Source organism: Candidozyma duobushaemuli (assembly GCF_002926085.2).
Source record: "Candidozyma duobushaemuli strain B09383 chromosome Unknown B_B09383, whole genome shotgun sequence".
In the NCBI taxonomy this organism is placed as follows: domain Eukaryota; kingdom Fungi; phylum Ascomycota; class Pichiomycetes; order Serinales; family Metschnikowiaceae; genus Candidozyma; species Candidozyma duobushaemuli.
Window position 1 is genome coordinate 2580519 of NW_020289895.1, and position 24508 is coordinate 2605026.

At 47.4% G+C, this 24508-nt stretch overlaps 10 protein-coding genes across 10 annotated transcripts; 4 read left to right on the top strand and 6 right to left on the bottom strand. All coding sequences in view use genetic code 12, as the record gives it.

Annotated features, from left to right (window-relative positions):
- Window positions 1-36: 36 nt before the first annotated feature.
- Window positions 37-4716, bottom strand: CXQ87_002568 (uncharacterized protein; the record flags this gene model as incomplete). Its single annotated transcript, XM_025481074.1, has 3 exons — window positions 37-44; window positions 113-845; window positions 1369-4716. 3 exons carry the CDS (start codon window positions 4714-4716, stop codon window positions 37-39), a joined length of 4089 nt encoding a protein of 1362 aa, XP_025335374.1.
- Window positions 4717-5655: 939 nt separating this feature from the next.
- RPF2 (rRNA-binding ribosome biosynthesis protein) lies at window positions 5656-6666 on the bottom strand (the record flags this gene model as incomplete). The annotated part of the gene is made up of 2 exons (XM_025481075.1): window positions 5656-6607; window positions 6653-6666. 2 exons carry the CDS (start codon window positions 6664-6666, stop codon window positions 5656-5658), a joined length of 966 nt encoding a protein of 321 aa, XP_025335375.1.
- Window positions 6667-8884: 2218 nt separating this feature from the next.
- CXQ87_002570 (uncharacterized protein) lies at window positions 8885-10174 on the top strand (the record flags this gene model as incomplete). Its single annotated transcript, XM_025481076.1, has 1 exon — window positions 8885-10174. One exon carries the CDS (start codon window positions 8885-8887, stop codon window positions 10172-10174), a length of 1290 nt encoding a protein of 429 aa, XP_025335376.1.
- A 59-nt stretch (window positions 10175-10233) lies between these two features.
- CDC7 (serine/threonine protein kinase) lies at window positions 10234-11898 on the bottom strand (the record flags this gene model as incomplete). The annotated part of the gene is made up of 1 exon (XM_025481077.1): window positions 10234-11898. One exon carries the CDS (start codon window positions 11896-11898, stop codon window positions 10234-10236), a length of 1665 nt encoding a protein of 554 aa, XP_025335377.1.
- A 972-nt stretch (window positions 11899-12870) lies between these two features.
- Window positions 12871-13929, top strand: CXQ87_002572 (mitochondrial 37S ribosomal protein mS45; the record flags this gene model as incomplete). Its single annotated transcript, XM_025481078.1, has 1 exon — window positions 12871-13929. The coding sequence occupies one exon, from the start codon at window positions 12871-12873 to the stop codon at window positions 13927-13929; it is 1059 nt and encodes a 352-aa protein (XP_025335378.1).
- Window positions 13930-14581: 652 nt separating this feature from the next.
- On the top strand, window positions 14582-15886 carry CXQ87_002573 (S8 family peptidase; the record flags this gene model as incomplete). The annotated part of the gene is made up of 1 exon (XM_025481079.1): window positions 14582-15886. The coding sequence occupies one exon, from the start codon at window positions 14582-14584 to the stop codon at window positions 15884-15886; it is 1305 nt and encodes a 434-aa protein (XP_025335379.1).
- Window positions 15887-17118: 1232 nt separating this feature from the next.
- On the top strand, window positions 17119-17757 carry CXQ87_002574 (uncharacterized protein; the record flags this gene model as incomplete). The annotated part of the gene is made up of 1 exon (XM_025481080.1): window positions 17119-17757. One exon carries the CDS (start codon window positions 17119-17121, stop codon window positions 17755-17757), a length of 639 nt encoding a protein of 212 aa, XP_025335380.1.
- A 126-nt stretch (window positions 17758-17883) lies between these two features.
- Window positions 17884-18888, bottom strand: RPC40 (DNA-directed RNA polymerase core subunit; the record flags this gene model as incomplete). Its single annotated transcript, XM_025481081.1, has 1 exon — window positions 17884-18888. One exon carries the CDS (start codon window positions 18886-18888, stop codon window positions 17884-17886), a length of 1005 nt encoding a protein of 334 aa, XP_025335381.1.
- Window positions 18889-19437: 549 nt separating this feature from the next.
- Window positions 19438-20172, bottom strand: CXQ87_002576 (uncharacterized protein; the record flags this gene model as incomplete). Its single annotated transcript, XM_025481082.1, has 1 exon — window positions 19438-20172. The coding sequence occupies one exon, from the start codon at window positions 20170-20172 to the stop codon at window positions 19438-19440; it is 735 nt and encodes a 244-aa protein (XP_025335382.1).
- Window positions 20173-20227: 55 nt separating this feature from the next.
- Window positions 20228-23752, bottom strand: UTP22 (rRNA-processing protein; the record flags this gene model as incomplete). The annotated part of the gene is made up of 1 exon (XM_025481083.1): window positions 20228-23752. The coding sequence occupies one exon, from the start codon at window positions 23750-23752 to the stop codon at window positions 20228-20230; it is 3525 nt and encodes a 1174-aa protein (XP_025335383.1).
- Window positions 23753-24508: the final 756 nt, after the last annotated feature.

Here is a 24508-nt window from a genome sequence, read left to right on the forward strand (position 1 = left end):
TTCACTTAGCTAACCACCCTCCTGCGCTTTGACCGCCTATTGGTCTGCGCTAAGAGGTCGTCCTGCTCGACAAAGTCAAAAACAGCATCATCATCGTCGGATTCCATGTTACCCTTGCTGGTAATGTTGGACAATGGAGCACGTCTGCGGCGTCTGGTCCTTCTAACAGGCTCCTTCTTAACTTCTTTGGGTTCCTTCGATGGCGACTTGCTTCTGGTTCGGGAATGAGGAGCTCCCAAGTCTGGAACATTCTCAATGTTCTGGCGATCTGGTGAGCTTTGTTTGACGAGAGAGCTGTTCTTCGCAAGTGGCGAAGTCAAGTTGTCGTCCAACAATTCGAACAGGTAGTCTGCGTCCTTGGTGGCCTTTTCTTTTTGGTCGTCATAAATGGTGATTTTCGTTCCCAATTCCGGTGCAAGGCGTTTCCGTAGCAGGCTTTCCTTGATCGAAAGAGCAGTAGATTCCAGCTCTGAGCTCCATGGCCTGGTATTGGGGGCGCCCCAGGGAATGCCCAAAGATTGTGATTGGACAGATGCTTGTGGTCGCGACGGAATGGTTGACAGCTTTTCTTTCTCAGGGAGATTTGCCTCCTTCCGGAGTTGTTTGATTGCTGATGCTGTCTCCTCGCATTTCTTAAGGAACGCTTCTTCAAAGTCGTTTAGTCTGTTCAAGATGGATGCTTGATCGGGTCTGGCTGTAAACTCCTCACGCAAAGCATCCATTTCCTGGACTAGCAACTCATTCCGCTGTTCTGACTGCCGAATTGTGGCTTCCATTTGCTCAACTTTCGCTCTAAGTGCCTCCAATTCTTGCTGGTTTGGATCGCCGCTATCTTCGTGCATCAGCTGCCGCCTCTCTTTTTGTCGAAAAAATTCGTTGCTTACGGACACCCTAGCCATTATATATAGTTTGTGGTATATACTTTTTCGTGACACTCGCCAGATCTCGGAAGTGTAAACACTCGCACTGCATGTTACATTCGGATGATTCCCTGCTTGCGCATTTCATGCAGTTTTATCACAACACTCTTAAAACCACCTCCTTCGTGATGAAAAGCTCCGTTCAAGCAGCCATTGAGGAGAAGAGGGAAGAGCTCCTGCAACTTAAAGTGCTCAATAAGTACACATATGATCTTGTCTTGCAGCTAGAAGAAATACAGGAGAAACTTCTGACGATGGGCGATGGTGTGGAGAGCGTCGCTCTCATTTTGTCAAACTGGCAGAACGTAATAAATTCCATCAGTCTAGCGTCCATGGGAGTCATGAAGTACTCTTCAAAAGATTATAAGGAGACACAACCCTTGCCTGAAACATTGGTGAGAATCAAGCTCGACAAAGACTCTGAAGAAACCGAAAATTAGCGCGTCACTTCTGCTTTGATGCTGTCAACCCAAAGATTAAGGGACAATTCATTGACGAGCCTGACAAGTTCAGCTTGTAAAGGCTTCTCTGTTGGATGGTTGTCCCGAAGAAGGTTGTCGAGGATGCTGTATAACTCGGTCTTGTCGTCCAAGTTTGATAAAGTATAGAACAAGACCAGCTCGTGAACGCGTGCTTTGTTGACCTCATCAGTATTTTCACTAGTGGATGTTATTTTGGCCCAGTCATCGGTCAGCGTCAAAAGGGTCAACCAAATTTTAGCGACCTGTTCACGGAACTCAGCATCGTTTCCTATGGATGAAGCGACTTTGAATGCATCGACAAATACACGTTTCAATTGCCCAGTGGGGTTCACTCCGATAAGTAACGCTATGAGCTGAGCCTTGGTGAGAACCTTCAGATCAGCAAATCTTTGGAAATAAGGCTCTAATTTTGGAAGCACGTTGTCCCGGAGCTTGGGATTGGCAAAGTTTTGTGCGAAATAGTCAAGTGTTATCAACTCTTTTTTGTTTTGCACGAACAGGGAAATTGTCTCATGGAGATGGTTTTGGATTCTCACGGCCACAAGATTGTTTTCCGCCTCGATGATGGATTCATCAAGGTCCATTGCATCCGGAGAAGCAGGCAGTTGGAGTTTAGCGGTGATTGCCGTGAGCTTCGCGAGAGAAAGACTCAATTCTCTGTTCTCTTGATTATCAGTCTCGTCCCTTGCTGCGAGTGAGTTGAGAATCTTTGATGCGTCGCCGAACTCTTGTCTCTGCAAGCTGTGAATCCAGGCGACTTGTGCAAACCTTTTTGAGTTCGATCTCAAAAATTGATCAAGATATTCATCAGCATCTTTGAAATTTAGAAGAAGACGCTGAATTTGATTTGTTTTGATGTAGTGCTCAAATAGCTTAGAAGCGAATTCATACCCGTGGGCATCAATGTATTGACGAAGCTTGTAGTCAACGATCTCACTTGAGGTGCTATCCCGTTCACTCTCCAAAATGTAAGCCAATGACGAGAAGTCATGAAATTTCTCTGCAATTGCCAGGGCTTCCTCCGTAAGACTATGTTTCAACAATGCTGAGACCCACTTCTTTCTGTTCGTACGGAACCACTTAACGTACGATTCTAGTTCTGGATCATCCGAGTCTTGCATGCTTTGAATGGCCCTGGTAGTGATGTAGTAGAATGATTCGGTGATGCTGACCAAGTCTAATCTATCTTGAGTATTGAATGACTCGAAAGCTTTATTGTAGGGGCCGAATGCTTTTTCAAAAGAGGAAGCAGCAGCTTCCATCAACTCCGATCTCAAGATCCAAAGCTTGAAAGGATTGATCTCGGGTACATCAGAAACGTATCTCGCCTCATTTTTCAACACACCCTCGTAGAGCACGCCCACAAGAATTTTAACAGCCAAACGATCGGAATGGTTGGAGCCTTGAAGAGACTTGAGAAGCTCGGCCACAAGATAGTCGACCTTTTCGGCCTCGTAGGCGAAGAATGCCCGTGCAATATCGGTGGAGTCCGTCACGTATTGCTTATCCTGAATAATGGAGATCGATTTGTCTCTCAAGAGGGCAGATTCTGCAGTCCCAGCGTCCATAAGACTCCACAAGTGTTGTGCAGCATCTAGTTTCTCTAAAGCCTGAACAATGTCTGGAACCACCACAAACCAGAAGTCTTCGAAATTATTCTGGACAAAACTCACAAGTTCTCTCAAGGCATTGGCTCGCGCCAAAAGCGAATCCCTGGTGGATGAAAAGAATGGAGGAAGGGAAGAGCTCAGCGAGTTCAATACCTCGTTCACAATGGAAGTGGTGGCTTCTTTCACAGTGTCTAACAGATAAATAGGATCGACATCAAAGTCCATGGCCTCAGACTGATGGTAGAAGATTGCTTGTTGCATGTGGGATTTGAGCAAGTATACCGGGTCAGTTGGATCCTCGATGTACTCTTTGGATTGCTGATCCTCGGGGAATCTTTCGACTCTCAAAAGTCCAAAGTTGTTGGTCATGACGATGACGGCGGGGTTAGCAGACTTTTCTTCTTTGTTCTCGTATCCGAGGCCAATAACCTCGACACCAGCCTTAAGCTTAACAACGTCCTCCCATTGTGGTCTGTAGTATGAGAATGTTGGGTTCGCTGACTTGTTCTGCTGAAGGAACGACGTGTTCATGTCTGTCATTATGATGGAGTTACCCACAGAGACAAAAGCGGTGGAGCATGGGTTTGGAATGAAAAGTCTTGGTTTGGAGTCTGTAGGTGGTACCTGAGGCAACTGGTGAGAGCCATACAAAAGCACACCGCTCTGATCAATTTTCAACGTGACCAAAAGGTAATTCTTTTCGGCGTAGCCGTTGACGGAGTTCTCAACGCCCACTAACGCCGTGTACAAGTTGTCGGCGTCAGCCACGTTCAACTTAGAAAGGCCCAAGAACCTCGTATTGATGAGAGCACCGGGAATAACACCGTCGATGCTGTTTTCAAGGTACGGAGCCAAGTTGTAATGGAGCGTACGTCTATGGTCAATGTACTGCTGGCCGTTGGACGAGTGTCTGAAAACGAACTTTTTGAAGGAGCCCTTGGCGTCCTGAACAATGATTTCCTGCTCCAGGCCATCGAAACCACCCAGTTTGATGCTAACAACCTCGTCACCGGGCTCCACAGAGCGAGAGCCAAAGAAAGAGAATAATCTGGACGCTTTCAGTGGGCCTATGAGCTCAAGCGAGGACAAGGAGGGTCTTCCATGGAGGTCTCTGAGAGTGATCAAAACGACCCTTTTCCAGTTTGTAGCCACGACTATACCAGCTGGTTCGATGTTCTCAGCAAGCGTGATAATCTCACCGTTGTTCAAGTCGACCTTGGTCTCGATCCGATCGCTGTTGATGATTCCCAAAGCTGGTGCATGCTGAACAGATTCATAAAAACGGACGGTTCCGGCGATAGTTTCAATGACAACAAGTCCAGGATCCAAACTCAGTGCGCCCAGTGGTCTCGTGAGCAATCCTAGCGTCAAGGCGTCGCTGTTTATAGGAAACTCAAACGTTATAGGTGTAGCATCCGTAGATCTGTAAGGCCAGGCGTTGATTGTCTGCGGACCAACCACAAGAGCAAATTTGGTGGCATTGTCCGTGTATCCGTTGAGCAAAACCTCGTCGTCCTCTCCATTTTCCAAAAGAGCAGGCAAAGCTGGAAGACGAGAAACACAGTACTTGTCGTTCTTTGTGAGCTCCCATCCAGAGTACGCCGTGGCATTGGCCAACGACGTCAGCAGCAAATCGCCCGATATGTCCGCAAACAGGTGCCGGACGGACGTCGGCTCCGTGGCGAACTTTCTAGGTTTGAACATGCTCAAGAGGTGTTGTTGATGGTGGTGATGAGAAGTCGCACTGTGGGCAGTACTGGAGTATGTTGGAAGGAATGGAGGGTGGGAGAAAAAAAGAGAATAGGGTGTGGAGGGGGTGTTATTTTAGGGTCAAGGAATTGGATTCTTACCTAAATGTTATCACAATTGGTTTAAGAATTTGTTGGTTGTGTTTATGGGCTGTGGGTTGTGGATATGTGAAAAATGGTGTTCACAGTTGATGGGTACCACAAAGAAGAATTCGGTATCGCAGTGGAAGTAATCCATATACGTATATTACTGATCAATGATGGGTCATCTTGGTGCACATTAGTTGGGTTGTCTACTCTGTGTTCACTAGACAGTGGCATCATAATGGCTGCGAAAAACAGCCTTGTATTTTGTAGTGAAGACTTTAGGTCGATTGAATGTGCCGCTATTGAAACACGTTGAGAAAACACTTTATTTCCTATTCTTTTCCTTTTGAATTATTCGTATTAACCTGCTTGTGACGTTTTTTGGGTACACATACCAGATCAGCCAACCCCAGACCACACTCCTGGCTGAATTTCCACTGTCTTAATAGAAATCTTTTGGTAAATATCACAGTGAATGACTATTCTCTCACAATTATCGAGCATTGTCTTCTTATTTTGTTTGTTTGAAGACAGTTTACAAATACTTCTCAATGGCCTCGGCTTTAAATTCGCTGATTACATCCTCATGGAATAGTCACCAAGTGACTCCCTCGATCTCAAACATGATTTTTACAGTTCTCTACAATACCTCCAGCTAGCACTCTTTAAAAAAGCCTCTCTAATCCTCATAGCAACCTACACATCCAAGTGTCAATGATTTTTTAATTAATGTACATATGCACCCTATGGTAAGCCAGGCATGCCATCACTGATAGCCAAAGCCTCTATACGGCTTCATGCTCTTCCTTTACTCAGCAACCTTCTGCTTCTTCTCAGGTGGCTCCTCAATGTAGTCCTCCTCGTCAAACTCGGCCTCGTCAACCTGGTCGTACCTCAGCTTAAGACCCTTCATCTTTCTCGTCTGCAACTTGCTCAAGTCCTGGTTACCAACGTGGATCTTGGCCACCTTGTCACCCATAGAATCGGTCTCAACGTTCTTCTTGAACTTGGCCTGGAGCTGCTTAGGTTTGGTGAGAGCATCCTTCTCGACCTCAGGAGCTGGAGTGACTCTACGGCCAATCTTGAAGTCGAAACGGGGGCCAATCTCGTCGACCTCGACACGTGGCAACTTCTGTCCACTTCTGTAGGACTTGAGCTTGTAAACACGGAAATGCACAAGAGGAAGCTCCAGGGAGTTGGGGTCCTCGATTTCAGCAACGGAAAGGGAAATGATGTACTGCAAACCAGCGACATCCTGAAGGTCGGTGTCATCGCCACGGTAGAAGTCCAAAAAGAGGGACTTCACCTGCTGGTACACTGGGTGGGAGTCGAAAGCTGGACCGTTGAATGTGAACATGGGCTTGAGACCAATGTTGAAAGTGAGCTTCTTGAACTCGGTGATGAACTTGTGGTTCTTTTGGATGGAGAGTTCAATCATATCGTAGACGGCGTGGTTGTAGAAACGGGTGAAAATAAGCGTGTTTGGTCTCTTCTTGTTGGAAGAGGAGAAGACCATCAAGGAGGTGTCGTTCTTCTCAGAGAAGAACTCTAGCGTGGAAGCGTCCTCAAAAGGTCTAACCTCGTTTTTCTTAGAAAAGATCTTGGCGTCTGGCTTCTTCAAAGCCATCAAGTCCACCATGGCATCGTGCAAAAACTTGTTACCGGTGGATCCTTGCACAAAAAGAGCTGTCTTCGTGTTCTCCACGAGCTTGGCCTCCTTCTGAGCCAAAGCCCTCTTGGACCTAGCGTTCTTGGGTTTTCTGAGGTTAGTATAGATTGAAAATTAGGCTGATGTGGGCACATACATTGTTCTGATCATGGTGGAGAGTTGGTGATGCTCATCGAGAAAATTGAAGTACTAGGGCGCACACGCAGGACAGATGCTTCAGGGCGGAGAGAGTGGTACAAGGATATGGGTTTAGGGCAGAAAAAGTAAAGACGTTACTTAGTTTTATTTAATGTTTGCAATTAGCTTGGCAGATACGTTTTTATTGTTTTGGACGATGTTCGGATTGTCCGTTTGAAGGTGGAGGGCTCTCCGATTGATTTGGCAGAAAGCAATGTTTTTTTTCTTTTCATTTTTACTAATTAACAGCAAATTGAGCGAAATAATCATACTCGAGATGATTCTCTTTCCTCGTGGTGAATGCCTTGCATGATGTTTCCTTTGCTCCCTTGGATATCATAATGGCTGCGAAAAGTAGTGGTGCACAAGACAAGAGTACACCCCTTCCAGCCCTAGATATACTCTTAATTAATTCTTCTACCATCTGTTAGTAAACGGGCTTCTTGATGCCGATCGTTTTTGGTATCGCTAAGCATTGGTGACATCTACAACTGTAATAGTACGCATTCACGAATATAGAGAATCACCTAATTGGCTTTGGAGTGACAACTTCTCCAGAGCAATATTCCAGCTTGTTGTTTGACTTTTTAGCCAGAGCCGAATACTAACTCTTCAATAAGTAGACTGTAGCTCAGTAGAGACATAGTCATAAGAAGGATGGACGCCGTAGCACTGAAAACAGTACTGCAAAGTACACCCAATACACTTTCTTTTGTTCAATATTTGAATCATCCTCATTGAAGAAACCCAAGAAAAGTTGACCCGTAGATGGATCTTCACTGATCGCAAACGGATCTAGCTCGTCACATTGCAAACTAAGCATATTACAAATTTCCATACTTTCGATATTTAGTCAAAACGGTTTGTCCCCTTGCCCCTCCGGAAATTGGACTGTCTCGCTTAGCTCTATTGTTCCTCACAAGTGAGACATTGTTCATGTACTCCAGAAAGTCCGAGCCGGAGCCACAAACCCAAGATTCTTGCCAAACAGCACCAATTGGGTATTTTTGGCCATTTCTTGGATTCCATCACAAAAAACCTTTTCACCAGCTTCTTCGGTAAATCTTCCCTACCGAAGATTCCATGGGACCCTGGTGGGGCTGGTTTCTCGTGAGCCGCAGCACTCTTGGCATATAAATAGGGCGGTCTGTCTGGCAGTAGCCTATACGATTTTTCTCATGGAAAGATTGAAGTTTTCAATAGCGGAGACATTATCCACATTAGGAAGGAAAATTCCAAATGTAAAGCCCAAATGTAAGCTCGATTGTGTGTGTTGTGCACCATTCAACAGGAGGGGTCCCACATGTTGATCTGTGAGCAAAAAGCGCTATTCTACACTAAATCAAATAGTTACATCCACTAACTGACCTTGGCAGAGATACTCAATGTATTAAATAAGCTTTACAAGTCCCAAGGAACGGCTAACGAGGACGTCAATAAAAATACTAAGAGTTCTTTATGATTTTCTAAGTTTGCTGGAAACGATAGAGAATTCCATCACTGATGGCTTTTCTCCTGTTTCTACCAGCCTCCAACTAAAAAGCACCTAAACTACCCCAGCACCATAAAGTACGTGATATGCTCGACCTGTGAGCTGCAGATCACATACGAGTTCCCCGAGGCGTTACCTACATGAAGCTGGAAGGTTGCATTAGAATTAGACTTTTGTTAAGAGAATGGCATTTCTTCAAAAGTTTTGCAAAATACCCCTAGTCCCTCGGAAACTGGAGTCACACCTTTACTGCCGCAGCCGTCAGAAGATCTCGCCGCACGAACCGTACTAACTCGTAAAGCCCGAAACAAAAACAAAACAAAACAAACAAAAATCAAACTTTTCAATTGACTTTCTTCAATTTAATAGAACCCACTTTTCTATCAAAAGAATCATCGTCACAGCCCCGCCTAGACCGCCGCTTCTCCACAGAACTGCACCAAGACAGCACTCATCGCAGCACCGGCAGGCTTTTTCTCCCGCGAGTTTCTTCTGCCGGGAGCTTATCTGCAGGAGATTGCGTAAGACGAGTTTCTATCAAAAAAAACCATCACCACACCAGCCCCACCGTGCCAAAGCTCCTTGCACTGTCACTAGTCGCCTTCCCTGTGCCAGTAGGACAAGTATCGCTGTACTGCATACGCGTCTGCTAGTGCCTTTTGCGCTCTGCAATCACGCTCAAAACCGTCCCCTTTCCTCATGAGCACTACCCCAAAAGACAGGGAGAGAAACAGCCCCATGAGCTCCTCCGAGGGTCTCAGTGGTTCTCTGAGTCCACGATTAGTGAGACCGACGGCGCCTCCGGTTAAGAAACAGCGCTCCTCCTCGATGAATTCCGTCGGCTCAAATCACTCCTCCCATCAGCGAAGCATGTCTATCATAAGTCTCGAGCTGCCACGGAACCTGATTATTTCGGTGGATGATAACTTTTTGAAACCGTCCCGCAACGATAGCACCGCCAGCTTGAGCTCCATGGGCGTGGCGCTGCCCAATGAGCCGGCTAAGGATAACTACATCATAACTCATAGGCACAAGCTCCGTCACAAGAACAACACCAGCGCCATAATGCTGGACGAGGACTCGGAGCTGGAGATCCAGATCGGCAAGGCCCGCTGGCGCCGCAATTCCAGCGAGAAGCGCGTGTCGTCGTTGCTGAGTGTCAAGAAGGACTACAAGTTCAAGTTTGACAAGAAGAAGTCCAAGAGCCACCTGGCCACTTCCAACCCGCAACCCAGCGTGTCGTTCACACATCCTCCTGCGGCGGCGGTCCTCGAAGATCCCGTCTCGCTGCCTCTTTCCCTCCATGAAGCATCTTTCCCCTCACTCACAAATGTTCTCCACCATCAGCATCATCAAAACCAGCACCTGCATTCCTCCCAGCATCAGAACACTAACCAGTCACCTCCACCGCCACCCCCTCACCTGCCGAGCACCCTATGGGGCCAGAACTCTCTGAAGTCACAGTCTCCAGGAAGCATAAGCCCAGACGATACTGAAATTCTGGGCCAATTGCGTACTCCAAGCAAGAAGGTCCGCAGCTCCTCTATCACTCAGTCCATGTTCTTGAAGAGGCGCATGCTTCTCCTGAAAGACCTCCAATTGGAGTTGCTCGAGCTGAATGCCTCTCCAAACTCATCTCCAAACGTCATGAGCTCCGACACGAAATTTCCCACCCCAGCACTGCCCCAGCCCCACAGACCCGGCCTGAGTATCATCGACGACAATGTCTCTCCATCACAAACCTTTAATCCACTTCGAGCTCTCCGTTCGCCATCTCCTCCACCTCAATGCTTCTTTGCAGAAGAGACCAGCACGAGGCAGCAGAACAAACTCATAACCGAGCTCAACCGAAAGTGGAACAAAGGTGTGTTTGACTCATCAGAGAAACGTCCTGAACTCAAAGATCCTTTGATGGCAGTACCAGCCCCATCAAGGAAAAGGGATCGTTCCGAGCTGGTGTCCAGTTCGGACAGCCATGCTATCTACTAATTTATTGCTTGCATCTTCTTAATGCCTTGTATTAATATACGGACCCACCTTGGGCACATCTAAAGTACCACCTCGTCATCCTTGTGCACCTTCAATTCGCTGAAGAACGGCAATTTGAGTAATTGCGAAGCACTGAGTCGCTTCTGCGGATCCATGCTGAAGCACCCGTAGAGCAACAGTAGAAGGTGCTTGAGGTCAGTGTAGCCCTCAAGCTTCTGCTTGTATTCTTCGTATTGAGCGTCAGTGGCGTCAGTTTCAAGAGTTGGTTTCAATAAAACGTGATTCTTAGGATCAAGGTATGCTAATGTGTCGTGAATGACACTGTCTGGCGGAAGACTTTCGTTTTCTTTTTCGTGGTGAAGGATTGACGACAAGAACTTGATGAGGTTGCCATTGAAGCTGGAAGAAACTGCTGATTGCAAATTAACCTCCAAGCCACAGCCGTGCAATTCGACTGCCTTTGAAAGCTTCTCTTGGCCGAATATCAAGAGAATCTCAATCAAAGCATCGATGTCGTCAGGAGAATTGAAAAGGGGAAACTTGCGGGCCAATACTGATAGGCCAATCACGCCAGCGGACCAGATATCGATCTTTGTCGTCTGGTTGGTGCACTTGAGAAGAACTTCAGGTGCTCTGAAGCCTCTAGTACCCGCTCTATTTGCCCGCCGAGGAGGACGTTGGTCTAACTTTGGATATGCTGCTTTGATGTTTAGACGCTTGGAATGCGTACGTGCAATAGACTTGTCTTTGGAAAGACAGGGACATGTGTTGGAGGATCGAGTGTTGCTCAGTGAGTACGACAGAGGCATCTTCTCTGCCAAACCGAAATCAACCAAGACTCCTTTTCCTTTGAACGGGTCGTACAAGAAGTTGGTAGGCTTCAAATCACGATGCATGATGCCCTTGCTGTGGACAAATTCAAGGCCTTGGAAGAGCTCCCACATGTACTTCTTGATTCCCTTGATGGGGATATCTCTATAGAAGTCTCTGAAGTCAGCGTGCTGGTAGTACGGAAGAATGGCCAAGACCTGGTCGTGAAGACGTAGAATGTCAAGCAATGGAGCGACATGTGAGTTTCCACTGAGCATATAAAGAAGATTGAGCTCGTTGTAGATTCTGTTTGGAGAGGATGTGACGTAGATCTGCTTCAAGGCAACCAATGGGTTCTTCTGCTTCTTGCTGCCTTTCTTGGACAGCACTTTCTGAAGCGGCGGCAGCTTCCACATCTGCGAACCTAGCAAGACAGCCCCGTTCATGGCCTCTGCTTTGTAGACTGTGGAGAATGTACCTTCACCGATTTTGTCAATGAGTCTGTACTTCTCAGCCAAAACAGGGAACGACTCCTCAAGCTTATGCATCTCCTCAAGCACCTCCAAAGTCACGTTCTCGTCGTCCTCCTCGTATCTTGACTCTTTAAGCTCCTTGCCTTCCCTGTTTTCCTTGTTTTCCCTATTTTCCTTTTTAGCCTTGCCTTCCCTCTTTTCCTTCAGCTCCTTAGACTCCCGAGCCTCCTTTGGTTTCATCAATTTCAAGTTCTCGTCGCGTATAAACGTCGCCTCCTTGCGTTCCACCCTGGGTTTCTTCTTCGATGCTCTATCATCAAAGGGATCCAGGCTCTGGCGTTTTCCGTGGATTTCTGCCAAGTTGGACGTGTTTTCACTCACTTCCTTGAGCGGCGACACGCGCTCGCGAAGTTTTTTAAACGTGGTCACGAGGCCGTCCATGGAAGAGTTGTGGTCTGAGAAGAAGTTGCTTGAGAGGTGTTTTGGTGGATCGTGTAGGATGTAAACAGCGCGTGATCTACGGCACGTGTAAGCGAACTGGCGTTTCCCAGGGGTTTTAAAAGGGGAAAAAAGGATTTTCAAGAAATTGACTCTGAAAGTTCTTTTTCAAAGAGTTTTGATTTTTTTGTTGTCCTTTGGAGCGTTTTGTGGTGGACGTCTAGGTATGTTAGACGGTGCGATTGGCTGCGAAATCGATGCAGCATACAATGGGAGATCGAGAGACAATAACGGTGTTGACTGTTTCTCGAGAATGCAGAGGATTTCAAAAGCTACTAACAAACGGAAGCTTTTGAAGTTGAAGTGGGTCAATTCCAATTATGTTAGGCGAATTGGGGACTTCAAAAAGTTCATGTATTGTGGTTGGTGTGTGATGTTATATAGGTGCCCTAAATCAATTAATTAAAATGTGATAGTTGACACGGCAGTACAGGTGAAAGCTTTTTAGATTATCTAAGTGTTGAGAGGTCCAATCAATATACAAGGGACTTTGCAGGAAGTGTTCTTTTGATGCAACTCCGCAGAACCTACCACTATTTCTACAATGAGGGAACTGTAGTGCTCAAAAGGGCCGACATAATTCCTTCTGTTCATGAACAATAAGCTGTCTTCCCTTCTCCGACAATCAAAAGATCTGCCCTTTCTCTCACGTCAATTCTCGAAAGGCATCCGACTTTTCAACGGCTGCGAAATCCATCTTCAAGCCAAACCTAAGAAACACACAGAGCTAATTTCGACAGACTAGTGTTACAATCGCCAACTTTGGCCTCAATTAAACCAACACGCCTGTTATTTTTCCAAAAACCATGCCCTTAGGGCTTTTCACTTGGGGACCACTGGCCCAATAAGCGACGACATTGTCGCGGTGTCGCGGGCTCTCAAGTAAAAAAAAATCTCCATCACCAAAGAACAACCATGTTTTCTGCACCAAACCTCCGTGTGGTTCGGGTCCAGGCGGCTCGTTCCTTTAAAAAGAGAGCAGATTACCTCACGGTTCCCGTGGACATCCCCAAAAAACACCCAAAGTCCCACGATGGTCCTTTGAAGCGTCAGCTCAAAGGTTTCCTCGGACCCAGAAACATCAGAGGTGAATACCACACCAACAAGTACTGTTACCCCCCACAGAATCACCAGCCACTGTATATCGACGAGAGAAACTCCCCTCGAGTGACGCCGGGTGCTGTGCTGCAAGAAAGACCTCCATCCAGAGACCTTTCCAGTCAGCCTTTCCCAGCTAACAAATACACCCAAACGGCACAGGTGATTCTGGACGACTTGAAACAAACGATATTTTCGGAGGTGGAGGAGAAGGGACGCAACGTCCAGGAGATCGCCCATAAATACGGCATTCGTCTTCCTCGTGTGGAAGCATTGGTGAAACTACAGCGCATTGAGAGACAGTGGAAAGCAGAGGTATGTACATTTGGATTCCAAATGATGAGATTAGCTTTTAAAAAATTTTCGATTAGTCTTGAAGACCCATCCGTGGTTAGAAATTTGCTCCTGAAGGAACTTTCAAAGAATCATACTAACAATAATCAGAACAAAATCAACAAGGACCTTGAAAAATACGCCAAGGTGATGCACAAGATGTTCCCCTTGTTTTACCCACCCAAACACAAGGACAACTTGACGGAAATCCCCACTCCCGGCAAGACCTTGCACCAGCGTTTTGTCACCATCTCTGAATCTGAGCCTTTTGGCCCTGTAGACGCTGCTAAGATTTTTGGTCTTGAGCCCGCCCAAGAGACGCTTAACGCCTTGTCGGAGTTTGAAAACGTGAGCGATTCTCCCAAAGTCAGACACAACGACGTTGTGGTTGGAGTCCAGAAGGATGGCGACGACGCCCAGTTCCGTTTCACCAAAGCCACTTCTGGCAATGTCGGTTTCCGTTACGGTGCATCCCGCAGAGACAAGAAGAGAGATCGTGCCGTGGGCTTTGACAAGCTTGGCCGCATGGTGTACACCGTATAGACTTGTAAATATTACGCATTGATGAGGAGGCTGTAGAGCCGAAGATAGGATTAAGGAGAAGGTGAAAGCACCGCAACGGAAGCACAAAAGGCACCGTTATTTGCGCTTATGGGCCTTGCCCCTCACCCGGAAACAAAAATGCCTAAAATGCCGATTCGGGTTTAGCGTCTTGTATGTTCCTTTCGTTGCACATAATTCTTGACTAAAGCATGCGAGCCCTCACAACGGTTGCAAAAAAAAACTAACCGACCCACTGTCGATCCAAAAGAGGCTTAACCTGTCTTCTTCAGATCAAGCGACAGATTTTGCCTTTATCCCCACGTTCCCGAAGGTCTCGCCAAAAAAATCCCATGTCCCTGAACCCTAAGTCCACTCCCGCCGGTACATCAATGAAGAGTGCCAGAGTACATCAATGAAGTTGCAAAGCTGACAATCGGACATTGGTTGCTGGCGCCCGTGGCACCGGTGGGACGCCACAATGAGATAATGAAATTTGGAAAACAAGGACAATGGCGCTGTCTACACAATCAGAGGTTTGTCTGCAGCGACCAGAGTGCCCTATGAGAGGTGAAAAGTTGGAAAAGACCGTGTGTGATAATTGGCGGGCTGGTATAAAGCACTGGCTGGCTTCTTGGAAAGGGGGTCCAGCACCATGAAGTTCGATTTTTCTCTTTTAGCTTTCGCCAGCTTTGCTGCTGCTGCTGTGGTTCCATTGCAGGACTCTCAAGAGCTTGTTCAGCGTGATGATAAAGACCCGCCTGCCAAATTTGTTCAGAGCCCTGCGCCGTTGCTCAAGACAACCAATGCCTTGAAAAACAGGTATATTGTTGTCTACAAGGACGACGCTCTGGAGGACTTCAAAACCAGCTTTGGTGACTGGATCACTCTGACGCTTCTTGCCAAAAGAGACGGTTCTGCTGACAAACTCCGCTCTTTCGGACTTGGTGACCTCAGCGGTTACGTTGGTCTTTTTGACGACGACATCTTGGAATCCGTCCGGAATAGCGCTGCCGTGAAGTATGTGGAAGAGGATGCTGAGGTTTCTGTTGAAGCCATCGCCACACAGAAAAACGCCGAGTACGGCCTCGTGAGAGTAAGCCACCGCCATAACGCCAATAACGGAAACTACTTCCATAATGACGAGGCCGGCAAAGGTGTCACTGCGTATGTGGTGGATTCTGGAATCATGTACGACGATCCCGAGTTCGAGGGCAGAGCTTCTTTTGGTAAGCTGGTGGCCCAGCCAGACGAGAAATACGATACTTTGGGCCACGGCACCCATGTTGCCGGCACCATTGGGTCCAAGACGTATGGTGTGGCTAAAAAGGTGGATCTTGTTTCTGTGAGTGTGTTCAACACCAACGGCAGAGCCAGCATTTCCGACATTTTGACTGCGTTTGACTGGGTCGTCAAGGACCACGACAAACGAAAGGGCAAGAAGGGATTCAGGGGATCCACTCTCAACATGTCCATTGGCGGTGTTTTGTCTCAGGTTTGGACTGACGGTATCAATGCTGTGGTGAATGTTGGAATCCATGCTGTTGTCTCTGCTGGAAACGAACAACAGGATGCTTGTGATTTTAGTCCTGGTGCTTCGGACGCCATCACTGCTGGTGGCACCGACGTCAACGATGACAGGTATGGAGGTTCCAACTACGGAAAGTGTGTGGATATCAACGCTCCTGCTGTGGACGTTGGATCTGTCGGATGGAAGGAAACGCCTGACTACAAAACAGGGACGTCGATGGCTTCTCCCCATGTTTGTGGTGTTGTTTCCTACCTTTTGTCGTTGTTCCCTGGTCAAGGTTCGGAGTTTGCCTCCACCATAAAGCCTACTGACTTCAAGAAGTTGGTGGCGGACTTTGGCACGAAGGACAAGATTTCGAATCTCAAGAGCGACACTCCCAACGTGATTGCCTACCAGGGTGGTAAGAACCCACTTGCGTTTTGGGTCTGATGGCGTTTGATGGATGTGCTATGATAACGATTATGCCTTGTGTTTTCTGGCCGTTGTGGCCGATATGTTTATTCCGTTCACTAGACCGTACGGTCTGTACTATGAGCCGCTGTGCTTTAAAATGTACGCTTTTTTTGTTCGTTGTTGTTGTAGGTGTTGAAGAGAGGAGTAAGGACATTGTGGACAGAGACGATTATTGTAGTAAACATGGAAAGTCATCTTTATGGTTTAAATGTGTTTAGAGGCAACAAATGCAGCTTACTAGATGTTAAGAAGGGTAATTGTCTGGTGTTAATTGACATGGCATCTCGTTTGCAGCCACTTCTTTGGTTGATTCAAGGTGGACAAAAGGCGACAAAGAAGTAGCTGAACGAACGAGCTTCTTTTAAGAATTTCCACTGTCTTTTTGGAGCAGCTTCTTCCAGTAAAAATACCTTTGCTACGAATTCTTGTGATTTTAGGTGTTCTACGAAGACATTCGGTACGGTTACTACACCTTTGCCTAGCATTCGAAGTCATAATTTTTTTCTTTTTTTGTTTCATCTGATTAAATGGAAAACCCTATTTAATTTTACATAGAAAAAACCACCCTATCAGCTTCCAGACTAGCACCACTTGACCACACCTGTGAACTAAGTCGTCCCCCTGTGTCGCCACTAGGTCCTAGCCCGCCACTAGGTCCTAGCCCGCCATTAGTCTCTACCAAAAGCCTACACAGTCAGAGACAGAAAAAACTTTCGAAATCTTCAACTTTTTGATTCTCCAAATTTTTCAACCAACTCAGTTATTGCTTTTGGTCTAGTTCATCAATCTTTGCAACATTGGCCGATGGCTGCGAAAAGTGCAAATTTCACCAACTACGCCTGTTTCATTTATCTCAAAAAGAATAAACTTCAACTACACAAACGACTATCAATTTCAAAATAAACACACCCAAGAAGCCTAATATCGAATTGACCCAATAAAAATAATACACTGCATGCCCTGCCCATCCACTACATCACTGCAGTTCTAGACCCTACCAACCCAGCCTTCACGAGCCCATCAATTCAACCAACTCACCTCCTCTTATTCCATAAAAATCACGATTCATTTCCACCCTTCTATTTCCCATTTTGTTTTTTTCAGGTCCGAATTCGCCGTGCCCTTGGTTCCTACCTAGACCGTGCCCGCACCCATACACCTGTCTTCTCACCATTTCTGACACGTCCGAAAACATAAACCTCATCCTCATGTTGGCTCGTGTCGTTGCCCTCGTGGCATTCATCCAGTTGATCGCTGCTTCAGCGTTGACTTTCAACCTTCCTGCTAAGGAGAAGGCGTGTTTTTACATTTTCACCCTGCAGCCACGTACCCAGGTCAGCTACTACTTTGCAGTCCAGCTGGGCGGTGATTTCGATGTGGACTACATGATCAAGAGCCCTACTGGCAGAGTTGTCTACCAGGACACCAAGCAGAGACAGGGCAACTTTGTGTTTGACGCCGAGACCGTTGGTGAGTACGAGTTCTGCTTCCTGAACGAGATGTCCACTTTTGCTGAAAAAGTGGTGGACTTTGAGATCAAGCACGACAGCGCCAACCAGAATCAGTACAAAGCGCTGATGCCAGAGCCCAGCAATCAAAAGCCCCAGAGGCACGTGGAGGGCATGAAGAGGACCGCTGACGAGATCGACAGACAGTTGGACGAGCTCAAGTACGCCTTGCAGTACTACAAGACGAGAAACAACAGAAACCAGGCCACCGTGCGCTCCACGGAATCCAGAATCTACTACTTCTCCATCTTGGAGGTGCTTCTCATGGTCGGAATGGCCGTCTTGCAGATCTCCATCGTCCAGTACTTCTTCAAGGGCTCCAGAAAGCAGCTCGTGTAGATACCAGCACATAATACATATCATCTTCGCTTCAAGTGTAGGGCACAAGTGCAATATTCTACTGACTCCTTGATACGGTCTACAATTCTTTACCTTCTCATCTATTATACATAAGTGACCCGTTCCCTACTGGCCAATCGGACAGTTTCTCAAGTAGTCCACCTTGTTCTTCAACACACGGACAGACTTGAGGAAGATTTCCGTAGGCGCCATGGCACCTGTGGATTCCACGTTGAAAATGAAATGGTCCCTCTTACGGCCCAACTTCACCTTCGATGCTAGATCGTCGTGTCTCAACACCTCTCTAGACACAGTATCTTTTCTGGCGTCCTTGACGAATGCCCTGTTGTTGTCGTCGATGCCAATCACACCAGAGGGGAAGCACTTCTGGAACTTTTTAGCCAAAGGACCCTCAATGGGCTCTTTGATGTCGATGGTGGGCATCAAGCGGTACGATGCCGTGGAAACGGGTGAGAACTTGGCGTGGTCACTTCCAACACCCAAAATGCAATGAACTCTCAAGGAGATCTCCTGGCCTGGTCTCAACTTGGCGAGCAAGATGTCTGGATCACATGGCTGGACAGGATTATTTTTGAAAATGTCGCCTTGACGGCCCTGGGGCTCGAATTTAAGGTCACGGGCGTACACGTTCAGGTTTCTGTAAAGAACGTTGGGGTCCGTGGCATCAGCTGGAGCATTAGGATTGCGTGTGCAGCTGATGTCGAGGGACATGACGATGGTGTTTGTGTCGTTAAAGCGCTCCTTCTCGTCGACAGAGGGGTCGAGCCAGACCAACACATCGGGGTCGACGTCCAATGGGATAAGACCGATTCTGTGTGCGAGCACCTCGTCCTGGATAACTGATGTGTTGTTGAAGACGTAGACTGTTTCGGCAGCAACAGAAGGAACCTCCGAGATCATGATACGACGGAACGCATTGGCAATCGAGGTGTCGATGTTGATCAAGTCGAAGTTAGCGGTTCTGCCTGCGATATATGAGATGTCAATGTCGAACTTGGACTTGAATTTCTCCATGTCCCAGGCATGGTCCTCGTTGGCCAGGTGGCCAGGGAAGTCAGTGGACGTGGTGTTCGTGACACGGTTGTACTCGATGCCCACGATGTTCGACATTGTCTGGTTGGTTGTGATGAGATGGATTTTTTCCGTAGTATGCTCATCTTCTTCGGTGGTGCACGGGTGCGACCATGGAGACCCATTTATCGTCTGGCACCATCATGTCAGAAAGTAGGGATGCCAATAAAGTAAGTAGTCAATATTATTGATTCGAAATTATGCTGCTTTGAATCTTTGGATTTCAGTGTGATTGGAAGTATAAAGTGTGTGCAGCATTGGGTAGTCCGGATAGCCTCTGCTGACTCTGTGGGCAGAGAACCGCTGCAAACAATCATTATAGCGGACCAGAAGTCTAGAATGACACGAAAGGGGCTCTTTCTTACCAAGAAGCTTCCAGTGCAACTTAACTTAACCGGTCCTTGGACTCGTCCTAAGACACTCATTTTAGCAAGACACACTGATGGCTGATCTTGGCTAAAGCCCCGAACAGAATTCGGTATCATAACTCCTTTCCCTCTTCAACATCTCTTCCTCTTCAATCGCATCACACCCCGGTTGCTCCCCTCCTCTCGTTATCGTAAAGTCGTTCATTCGTTATCATCCTGCTCACGCCAAAAGCTGGGAAAGCAGTACGTTGGGACGCGGCTGGGCTTCGTCTCCGCCCAACAGTTGCATCTCCCAGAGCAGCGTGGGTCCGGAATCCACATACAGCAACGTATCCATGATGCCCTGGAAAAGGTCCACGACTATAAGCGACACGTTCCCGTTGTAGCCGTCGGCTTCGATCTCCAGTCTGCACAGCGTGTCCTCTTCACTCATCAGCAACGGCGTGGTCTTCAAGACCTCCGAATCGTCAGTGCAGCACATAAGACTGTAGTAGACTAGCTGGATGAATAGGAGAAGCAAGTCTAGCATAAGGACAGCGAGCTTGCTTTTCGGCAGCTTCTCGCCAATGAACTGAACGGTAAGACCACCGTAGAGGTAGCCGTCCTCCAGCTCGGCAGGTTCAAGGAGAATGTGTTTGATGAAACAAAGGAAGTTGATTGCAAACACACTGATGAGGATGAAACGACGCATTCTCTTTTTAGCAGCATCGCTGACGGTGATGGTAGGCGACGGCGTGGGATACGGATTCAGGATACAGTAATGGAAAAACGCCTTTAGTGCAGCTAGGAACATCAGGATATCTCTTAGGTATATGAGGCCGATAACGACATAGCCTGTGCCGTCCATGAGCTGGCGTAGGTTGCCGAGGAAATGCTTTTTTCGTCTATATAGAACCGAGGCGTTATTGGCAACGGTCTCCTCCACAGAAGGGTACTGCTGGGTCAGAAAGTCCATCTTGGTGGGTAGGAAGGTAGTGGCTCGATTATCAACACTTTTTTGTGCGCGCCTTCTACTGGGACTTTTTCGTCTTGATGCTGCGAATGAGGTCTCCTCCCAAAAGCTTGATCTGATCGAGAATCGACTCCTTGTTGAGACTGACCTCTTCCTTGGACTCGGGCTTCACGTCCATGCCCAAACTCACACGGAACTTTTTCGATGTCGTGGGGAGGAAAACTCCACAGACGACATTGTCCTCGTAGAGTCCCACACACTTTCTTCTGGAGAAAAGCACCACATTGCCGAAGGCCTTGTTGAGCTCGTCCACGAGGGCGGCACCCAAGTCGTAGCGTGACGTGATGTCGTCGGGGAAGGAGGTGTAGTTTCCGCTGAGATTCTTGTAACCTCCCAGCTTCAACACTCCAGACAGCTTGTTGAGGTCGGATTTGCGCAATTGGAGGTGGAAATCGAAGTCGTGGAGTGCTGGTGTGAAAAGAAGGTCGAGGCTGTTTTCAACGCCTTGCTGGTGGACCATCTGCATGGCTGCTCTGGCCAACGCAGTGAGTCTACTGGCAATCGGAAGAGTCACATCACTGGACCATAAGATACCTGAAGGGTCGTCTCTCGATCCCACAAAAAACTGAGTTTTCATGGCCGAGGGGTCGGTCTGCCTGATTTTGTCGAAATTCAGCTGGATCACCTGGTACGCACGGATCGTGAGTTTGTCGCTCAACTTGTTATCGAGCTCGTCTCCATCTGTACGCTTGACAAGATCAAGAATGAGTCCGTCATCTTTCCAGTTCCAGGAGGAAACGAATTCAAGAACCTGAAGGAATCCTTTTTCGACAGAATTAGGCACACTGTGGGGAGCAGGATCCACGAACGGCTTCAACGCTATCAATTCCACAAGCTCGTCGTTCAAGTGACTGAGAAGCACCTGCGAGTCAAGCCACTGTTTGAATAAACGAACGGTGGGGGAGTAGTATGGGAAGTGTGTTGATAGTATGCTGACAGTACGGGAATGCTTGACAGCACCCAAGTACTTCTGGTTGAACTTGAGATATACGTTTTGAACCATAGCCTTTTGAGTGCCAGCGTTAGAAACAGCACGCAAGTACAAGATTTCGTCACGTTCACTCAAAACACGGAATCTGAAACCATAGCCACCTGGCGTGAGCACGTTCATGAGTGTGATGTCTTCCATGTAGGGGATGGAATTGTCCTTGGTGAGGAAACACTTGTATGTGGATTCCTTATTCAACGTTTCGCTCACCTTCAAGAGGAAAGCGGTTTTCGTCTTTTCCAAAGCCTTGATCTCGTCAGGCCACCTGGAGGACGTTTCAAACTGCAACACCACGTCGTTCCAGAAATCAGGATTTGACACTGCGAATGGAACTGGTTGCAAAATGGAGGTATTTCTCAAGGAAGCCAGCGCAGGCAAAATGGATTTCACACTCAACGGGAGCTCTAAGTTGTACATGATCTTGCACAATTCTTCAAAGGACTCCTTCAAAAGCGTGAAGTTGGTGGTACTAGTAACGCCCTGGCCAGCAGCCGAAGCAGAGAGTGGAATAGGAAGCTTGGCGTTGAACTTGCTGATGATGGATGTAAGATGCTGGGTAATGGTGGGGTGGAGGTGCAAGCCTAACACGTAATGGACAATCAGAGAAACCACAGGTTCATTGTTTTCGATCGTCCAGACCACACAGTGTTGGATGGTTCCATCCTTGAATCTTCGGAGCGAGGCCTTGGATCCCCAGAATGAGCGGAAACGGGCTGCTGCTTCTTCGTCTGTGTCATTAGGTCCCTTGGTGACGATTTTGTCGCATTCGTCGGGGTTCAATTCTATGCCGATGGTGTATGAGTCGCTATGCTGGGAGGAAGGCTTCCTCTTGACAAGAGGGAAAAGATCGTTCACCTTGTCGTTGATGATCTCGATGCTTGTGGCTCTCTCGCCCAAAGCGTTCTTCAATATTATGTAGAGCTTGTGCTTGATGTAGTTGTCGAAGGTGATGAAGGTGATTTTCTCCAACGCACCAAAAGAGTCGTGGAGCTCCTCGGGGACTGTGAGCTTGAAAACCAAGTCGTACTTCAACATATCCAGCCCGCTCTTGCGCAAGAAAATCGCATCGAAACGGTCGTACACGACATCGTTCAACAAGTCAAAAGAATGAATGGCATGCTGTTTCAAGGCCTGGTACAGCAGCTTGCTCATTTTCCACAAAACGTTGAGCTTGACGTTTTTGTCGAAGATTGTGGGGGTGTTGAAGCCTGCCTCGGGAACGTACTTGGAGGCGCTGGATTGGTCCAAGTCGCTTGAAAAAGAGAGGTAGCCTGAAGTGAGGTCCATAGTCGCCAAGTATTTAATGGCACCTTTGAACAATTGGTATGAGGAAAAGCCGTGAAGGAGAATCTTATTTCCATTGTTACCGCCACCATTGAGAAGGGCCGCAAGCAAAATGGCAAACTCGAAGTGGCCAAAACCACCTTTATTAAGAGCAGATCCGAAACCCCTCTGCTGGAGCCACAAACGGCCCAAAGTACAGGCGTCTTTGAAGGCCTCGGCGGACTTTTTGTTTCTGTACAAGTATTTTAAATAGTAGTCCTGTGTGGTCATGGAGACAACCAGCGAGTTGTAGTAGGGTGTAGGCGGGAGCTCCTCAGTGTCGCTCTGGACTCTAATACAGTTTTTGTCCGGCAAGAGCTTTTTGGTGTCGAAAACACCAAACGGAAGCGACACAATCAAGTTAATGGTGAACTTCGTTTTGTGGAAGCACAAGTCGTCTTCGTTGTCGGTTTTGATGGACTCCAACTTGAGCACAGGACAAAGAACATCGTCGTTCAAGAAGAAATACGACATCTTGACGGGCAAGTGTTCTTTCTTGGTAAGCGTGATGAGGTGCTCAGCCAAGTAGGCCATATAGAAGCTTCTTTTGTACAACGCCCTGTAGTTCAAGTAGTCCTTGGGTGAAAAGAGCAGTTTTGGCATCACAAGCGAGATATCGATCCCCAGGCCGTGCTGCTGGGCAATGCCAGTTTTCAAGCCAAAAGAGCCCACAAGCGCCACGTTCTCCGGTGGCAAATACGCAAACTTGTAGTTGACCTTGGTGGGTTTGGGATCTGGAAATGGAATCACGAGCTTCTTGGAGTTGATCTTGCTTTCAGCCTCCTCGAGCGTAAGCTGCTCGGTAGCAGGAACCTGGGAAATACAGTGGTGGAGCCTGTGGAGAGCCTTTTCGATCTTGGCCACGTGGCTGTCTTTGATCTTGACCTCGTTCACGAGTTCGTCTATCTGAAGCTTGAAGATATTGGATTTGAAAAGTTCGGCCGTCTCTCTGGCCACCTGGACATCCTGGGCTGTCACCTGAGACTTCTGTTTCTTTTTAGCAGGTCCGTTGTTTTTTTGTTCTTCCTCCTCCTCTTCTTCTTCCTCTGAGTCGTCGAGATCTGCTCCAGATTCCTCGTCTGCGGCAGATTCCTCATCTGAGGGTTCGAAATTTTTGGATTTCGAGCCGTTGGTGGCAACCGGATGGTCACCCGATCCAGCTTCCGTCCGCAGCGCCGCAGCCGCCGACTTCTCGAGCTTTCTTTTGGCCATTTTTGGGTGGAGGTGTTGGTGATTTTCGTGATGAGGCTAGAAAAAATGGGTGGTAGCGGCACGTGCACGATCACGTGATTGACGGATCCAGGCCATTTGGACTGTTTAAGCAGTCAAGAAGGGCTTTTGTGAATTATTCGGGGTCGATGCCGAAACGTTTGTGAATCTTGTGAATAAGGGCTGGTGTATGTTTAGGTAGTCTGTTCAAAAGGTGCGTCAAGATGTAGGATGGACATCGATGAAAAATGTGGATTACTTGAAAGGTGCCATTTTTAAAAAATTGCTGGCAAGTAAAGAATTTTTTGCTAGTTTGATCTTAGGGATATGCCATTTGCTGGATTGCCCTATCTCATATAGAATTGAGAGTGTTGGTAGAAGTGGTCCTGAACGTCTTATGACGCTAGGCCTTTATAATTCACTCCCTATATCGACCAGTTCCACCTCATTAAACAGTGGGTAATTGAAACTTTCGATTGACTAGAAGTGCTTTTTTTTATTGTCGTCGGTTGAATAGTTCCCATCATCTCCCGTTTCTCAGCATTCCATAAACAAAAGGCAATCTCAATGACACAATTAGGGGAATATGTTTATTTTCAGCAACGTCTTCTGGGTTTCCCCTAAACAATGTTCTGACATTGCCTCCTTATACATCCATGTTAGTACATCATGCTGCAGCAGTCTCAGATCTCAACACCTCCACTTACATCACCAAAACACAGATCCAATCGTAATTCTCCTATATACATCCTCATGTCC